This window comes from Nanorana parkeri, unplaced genomic scaffold (genome assembly GCF_000935625.1).
Source record: "Nanorana parkeri isolate BGI_ZX_2015 unplaced genomic scaffold, ASM93562v1 scaffold188, whole genome shotgun sequence".
Lineage (NCBI taxonomy): Eukaryota > Metazoa > Chordata > Amphibia > Anura > Dicroglossidae > Nanorana > Nanorana parkeri.
In genome coordinates, this window is record NW_017306456.1 from 1,294,237 (window position 1) to 1,301,031 (window position 6,795).

The 6,795-nt window shown below is 44.8% G+C and overlaps 1 protein-coding gene across 2 annotated transcripts in view; it reads right to left on the reverse strand.

Moving 5' to 3' along the window:
• Positions 1–6,795, reverse strand: part of TMCC1 (transmembrane and coiled-coil domain family 1) — a 73,909-nt gene that overhangs the window by 48,625 nt on the left and 18,489 nt on the right. The window contains exon 1 of one of the 2 annotated variants that reach the window (XM_018555239.1): positions 5,185–5,370. The exons of the other annotated variant lie outside the window; for it this stretch is intronic. Within the exon in view, the coding sequence (XP_018410741.1) occupies positions 5,185–5,223 (39 nt within the window). The 5' untranslated portion in view covers positions 5,224–5,370. Of the gene's footprint in view, positions 1–5,184; positions 5,371–6,795 lie in introns of those variants that run through there. 2 annotated transcript variants of the gene reach the window in all.

Consider the following 6,795-nt stretch of genomic DNA (forward strand, 5'->3'; position numbering starts at 1 on the left):
GGGCTTGTTGGCTGCTGTAGAACTGCGAGTCTCAACATGTTAAGATGACAGCAGGGGCACAGCTGTCAATCAGACCGAAGCAAAAATTGAGCTAGACAAAGTGACACAATTTTGTAATTACCTATAAAAAGTATTTCTTTACTCAGGCTGGGAGGAAAAGGTTTATTTAGAATTTAGGAGCCATTTTACAATCTGAAATCGGGCTATAGACTACAAAAACCACCATATGCCAGCAATGTACACCAAGTTTACATGAAGCAGGCATATGCAGTTGTTGTATATGTACACATAAACTGTTCTTGTCCTTTTCTTCTCCTCATGGCTCATTTTGGAAATGGTCGCCTCTCTGCCCTGCAAGCAGTCCGTGTAAATTAACACTCTCTCTGAGCTCTCTTCCCCCCAGTCATTGGTATTCAGCCATATTTGTTCATTACCTATGCGGGCTCTGCTTCCAGCTTTGTAGCACTGCACAGTACCTGGACTTTGCCTCTGACCACACAAGGCCTGTCTGTATGAAAGCAATAGACTCTGTGCAGTCTCTAATAACACAAAGGAACCACAATGCTGTCGGCAGCCGTGCACTACTAAGAGGGAAGTCGGGTGCAGTCGGGAAACATGACGGCTCCCATGTACATACAATGACAATCTATAAACAGAACCACATCTGCACACAAAGTGCGGATTCCCCTGAAGAGGTTTTGAAGTGTTCCTGGGAATTTACGATAAGAGGCTCTTTCACCAGAAGGTGACATCACACGGGTTTAAAAACACGGAACGTTATTTCCTCTTCTGGCAACACAATAATCAGCAGCCGGGTTCTACATGGGCGCCGATAAGCCCAAGCTTACGTTTCTATCCTTGGACCGGCTCTAATGAAAACGCCATTATCCCCCCCACCCCCCGAGCAATTAAAGCAGAAAACAGATCAGGAAGTAGAAACAGGAAGGCGTAGGGAGGCTCGAGCGGCTCTCGAAGTTGTGACAAAGCTGCGTCCTATCAGCTCAGTGACACTTTATAACCCCGGCGGAGCGGAGGGGCGAATGTACAATGCAGAAGTACGTTTCCTCCGTGCATCGCTATTTTGCATCTGTACGAGCTCAAGAAGCAATTTGTGCGACCGCAGATACCAACCGCTGAAACAAAACCACCTGCCAAGTATTGAATATTAAATGATAACTCTGGACTAATTAAAAAGGTGGTTTACTTTTCTGACCAGATTTCATGTTACATCTTCATTCAGGGGGCAACATGCAACACCGTGAGATCACAACCATCCCTCCGTCCCATCTCACCTGAATTGCAGGGTCCTTCTTGTGTTTTTAGATTCGGCGCACCTGTGCATGGCTCCACCCATACAGCCGCATCATCCATTCACAGGCTCTGTGAATGGAGAAAATACAAGTCCAATCAGCCTCCATGGCAGAGGGACTTGTACTTCTCAATGGAATACAAGTGCGGTGACATCATCGCACTTGTAGTCCATTCAATTCTTTCAACCATACCAGGTATGGACATGGACAGGAGGAATAGCCTGCAGGTGACAGAGCATTGCACCCGCCATCCACTGATCACAGCTGCAATACTTTACTGGCTCCAATGCAAAAAATAATAAATTACAATTAATAAATGCCCAATTTTCCTTTTATGATTAAGTGTGCGTTGAGCTTCTAACCCAAGTGAGCTCCTGACTTCCTGTTGTGAGCTGACAAAACTTGAATATGCCGTACAGAAGTCCCAAGCAGTGTGGTGAACACCCCCTATGCCCGTCCCTCTCCTCATGCATGCATCAATTTCTTTCCCAGCAATAAAACAATGCTGCTGCCTTGGCTGGGATGGGGCTCTTGGGAGATGAAGTTCTGGGGGTCTGCTTAAAAGGAGAACTATGAGGCGAGTGCTTTTCACTGACCTCATAGTTCTAGCCGACCTGTGACAATAAGACTGTCACAGGTCGGCTCAGTAGATCGGGAGGTGAGCGAACACATACCGGCGTTCGCTCACCTCTCGATCCTGTCACGGCTCTCTGCCGTGACAGGGGAGGGGATGGATTCCCCCCTCCCCGCTCCGATCCTTCAGTGCTGACTGGCGGAACGGAGGGGGCGGGTACAGCTGGCTCTGCCTCTAGATAGGCAGAGCCAGCTGTCACTCACGCAGCTGGGCGGATCTCGACATCGATGTCGGGATCCGCTCCGGCGACTCAGTATACTGAGCTACGGGTGATGGGAGGACGCTAGTTTGTGTCCTCCCATTACCCTAAGGAGAACTATGGGGGAAAGCCCTGACCCCATAGTTCTCCTTTAAATCTGTAATAATGGAGTAGTGGCGCCTGCAAGAGTATTAAAAACCTGGTTAGCGGATAACGGGGAGTTATGAAAGCTGTTCCTTTCTACAAGTATAACGTAAAAGAGAAAAAAAATACATGTTAAAGAGTGACAGTTACAGGCATGACTTCCAGACTTCCAGAGGACGAGGCATTTTGGGATTTGTAGTTGAAGCACAGCTGGAGGGGGGGGGAGTTGCCCAGCCTTGGTTGAACCTGTGCTTTGTCCATGTAGAGGGAAGCTTCTCCAGCTACATAGACTTCCATTCATTTCGCTCCTCCTCTGCTTTATTTGTCCGCTGAGAGTGATGATTAATTATCAGATAATTCACACTTCTCCCCCATTCTATAATTTTTAAAAAGGCAAAGAAAAAAAATAATGAGATTTAATCCGCACACGGCATGTGACACCCACAGGGTGCGAGGTACGGGCCAGTGCGGACAGGCTTTGCCTTGCATCAGAACTGCTTCTCCTCCCCCCATACAAGTCAATGGGAATGAGAAGAGCATCTTGATGCAGCTTAGGTCAAATGGGGGTCAGAAGGTCAACTGCGGGTCACATGCACCTTGTCAATGGACTTGGAACGATCTCCAAAAATTCTCTGATTGCACAGGAAAGCGCGCTGCATTTGCCCATCGACGGAAGCCCAACACTTTGTTAACCCGGCCCTAAATCTGTCATCGTCTTCTTTGCGGTGTGTTTATTTACGGGTTGTGAGCCCTTGAAAGACACAGAAAGAGGGTTCAGCACTGACTGGCAAAAATGAACCAAAATCGGCAAAATAATTGCGCTTCTTCCCACCGCTAGAAGAATAGTTTATACAAGTCTGACATTCAATTGGTTTCAGAAAAAAAGCCAAAATTCTGATTTATAGAAAAAAAAAAGATTTTGCCGGGTCACCTTGTAACGTGCCAAAATGTTCACGCAGTGTGAACAAGCTGTGTGCTTGCAGCGCCCAGGAGCCCCAGCTTGCTGCTGTTTCCTGCCATAGCAATGCATGGACTGATAAGCCTGTACTCGGTGTACACCTGTAAATGCCTGTACACAGGTGTTTGCCTGCAATTTAACAATGTATGAAAATACATATCTGCTCTGGAATACGCTCCGGGTGCTAGGCCCAAATAAAATAGATTTTGTGCACTTTGCATTAAAGCGACACTAAACTCAGGAGTTAAATCTTAACAATACATGCAAGAACCTGAACTCTGAACAACAATGTATCTTATTTGTGTATCACTCGGGTGTAGATCCTCCAATCATCTCTGAATTGGTGCTGACACTGTCCTTCCTTCTGGAGGGGGGCTGCGTCTGTTCCCCATGGTCCCTGTGTGTGTGTTGTAAAGTAGTCACCGCTCCAAGCTCGCTCCCGGGATGGACTACAATCCCAATACAAATTAGTAAACTAAAAACATGAGATTGTAGTCCATCCCGGGAGTGAGCTTGGAGAGGTGACTACTTTACAACACACACACAGGGACAATGGGGAACAAACGCAGCCACCCTCCAGAAGGAAGGACAGTGTCAGCACCAATTCAGAGATGATTGGAGGATCTACAGCCGAGCGATACACAAATATTATTATTACATAGTATTTATATAGCGCCAACAGTTTGCGCAGCGCTTTACAATATAAGACATCATAACATAATGAGATACAAATAAGATACATTGTTAATAGTTAAGGTTCTTGAATATATTTTTAAGCTTTAATTCCCGAGTTTGTCACTTTAAGCATCCCACTCAAATGAATAAGCTGCCTAATGCAATGCACAAATGGTTCCTAAAGCTGTGATTGCCCCCGCATCGCCTATGCATACAGTATTTGCTCTGGAATACGTCCAGGTGCATCAGTGAAGCCCCGCGTAATCCTAAACCCAATAATTTGCATTAAAAGCATCATCACTGGAGTACCAAACACACCGATAACGATGCCAAATAAAAAAAATATTCAGCTCCAGAAGGCAAAGCAGGAATCTCGCTGCGCCTAAGAATACAAATCCCGAATTATTGCAGCAAAAATCAGCCCCGGAATCTGTCCTCTGCCAGATCAGCCAACAGAAGTAGCAGATTCAACTCTTTAGGGAATAGAGAGGGCAGCAGGAACAGGGCAGGGGCTGAGGATAATATTTCAGGCATCTCACAATGTGACAAGAAGGGTTTCAGATCTACAAGACGTCCAAAGGAATCTCCATTTCCCAAAAACCCAACAAGATCACCACGGCCCACGGGCACCAAGACGGATAGAAAAGAGCGGTATTAGGAGATCGTTTTTGCTTCTAGATATACGGTTTAGGAGCATTTGCAGCAAAAATAAAATTCAGCGTATTTAGTTTTTGTGTTGCAGATTTGCACATTTTAGTAGAAATAAGCGCCTTGCGGGTGTTTAATTTATCACTGCACGGCGCAGGATGTAGGAACCAAAAAGAGCAAATTTCATCAAATGTATGACAGGCACAGAGCAGAAAACTGAAATAATCTGCCTTTTGTAACCCCAAAAAAAATAAAATAAATCCAAACCACAAATCACAGAGGTGTGACCACATCCCTAACAATGTGCAATAGGGAATATTGTACAATGAAAGATCCCTACTGCGAAAAAAAAAAAAAAAAAAAAGAAGAAGAAATGGTTAGTCCATCCCTCAATAAACACAACAAATCGTATCATTTGTGTAAATGTAATAAACGCTGGCGAAGCGCCAACCTATATGGACCAAAATATCTTTAATATTTCAATACCGAGCTGATTTTGGGCAAAGATCATTAGAGATCAGTTCTACAACTAACAAAGCCAAGTCAGAGTAATACAGGAAAGATTAGCGAGCGTCGGCACAGAAGAGGTTAATCCGTCAGATGGTACTGTACCCACCTTGGACAGCTGTCGCCGGAGGCTGAACCTCTGGACCATGGCTCCGGGTCTTGTTGCCCCTTAAGACAAAGAATTGGGTGGGTGTGGTGGGCAAGTGGCCGCCAGCGTGGGATGGCTCCAGGCAGCAGGATGAAGGAGAAAAATCACTGGAGCTGAAGTCCTGAGACCGGCAAAGAATTATCAGAGCAGAACTTGGCTGCATGTCATTGTTCCCGTACTACAGAGAGAGAGAGCGAGAGAGAGAGAGAGAGCGAGCGAGAGAAGGGAGGGGTGCCAAGCTACGGCTGCTCTCTACACTTCCTGTGAGTCAGCTGTGAGGGTCCAGACAGATGGATCCTGGAAACAATCCCCTCCTCTGACACTGGACCCCTCCTCGCCCGCATCCACCTGACCCCGCTCTTATCCGTTTCATTAGCAGCAATTACACTGTAAAAGGCTAATTCATTATCTGCATACACTCAGGACCCGCATGTACCACATCCACTCCATGAGGTTTAGTTTTGGAGATGCATCAGGGCTCCCTAACCCCATCAGTGTCAGAAAAGAATGTATTGCAAGAATATATTTGAATGCACAACCACTGACCAGCATTAAAACACTGTGTTATATATTGTGTTACATAGTTTTATATGTTGCATTACATTGTTTCTCTTTGTGCTACGTGTTACATTACATTATCTTCCATTGTGTTATATATTGTGCTTCACTGTTGTGTTGTGTTGCATTGCTTTCCGTTGTCTCACATGTTATATTACCTTCCATTGTGTTACATTGCTTTCCATTGTCTTATTTGTTGCATTACATTGTTTTTCTTTGTGCTACGCGTTACATTACATTATCTTCCATTGTGTTATATGTTACATTACATTGTTTTCCATTGTCTTATATATGTTACATTACCTTCCATTGTGTTACAGTGTTTTCCATTGTCTTATATGTTACATTACATTGTCTCCATCTTGTTACATTATATGCTACATTGTTTTTTCATCATGTTACATTACATGATCTTCCATTGTGTTATATATTGTGTTAATTGTTTTCCGTTGTCTTAAATGTTACATTACATTGTTTTCCATCATGTTACATTACCTTCCATTGTGTTATATACTGCGATTGCATTGCATTGTTTTCCATTCTGTTACATGTTGCAAGCGATTGGTGATTTTGTTTTAGTTGGCATTTAGCCCCATTCACACCCGAGCAATTTGAAGCGCGTTTCCCCAAAGCTTTTCAACCTCTGACCCCCAGATTTCCAAGTTATTCTATTTTACATCCCAGTCACGTGCTGTTGCTTAACACTCATGAAAAATACAGGAGCATGGTCGCACCTTTTGGCCCCAACAGGCCTCAATGGGAGCACTGAAAAATATTCATGATTTTTACATGATCTCTAGTTTGCCGCTGACAACAAAAAATGTTCACGGCTGAAAATGCGCGAAACATGCGCGCTCGGACACCCAAAGATAGTACAGCTCCTTCTCCTCGCTTCTCGGCGCTTTTGGCTAAGAAAGTGTAGTATCTGTTCTTATCAGTTTTCGGGGGGGGGGATGGTTACTTAGTACTCGCTGGAGTGAAGGTTCGTGCCGAGGAGACTCCTTGTGAGAGGGG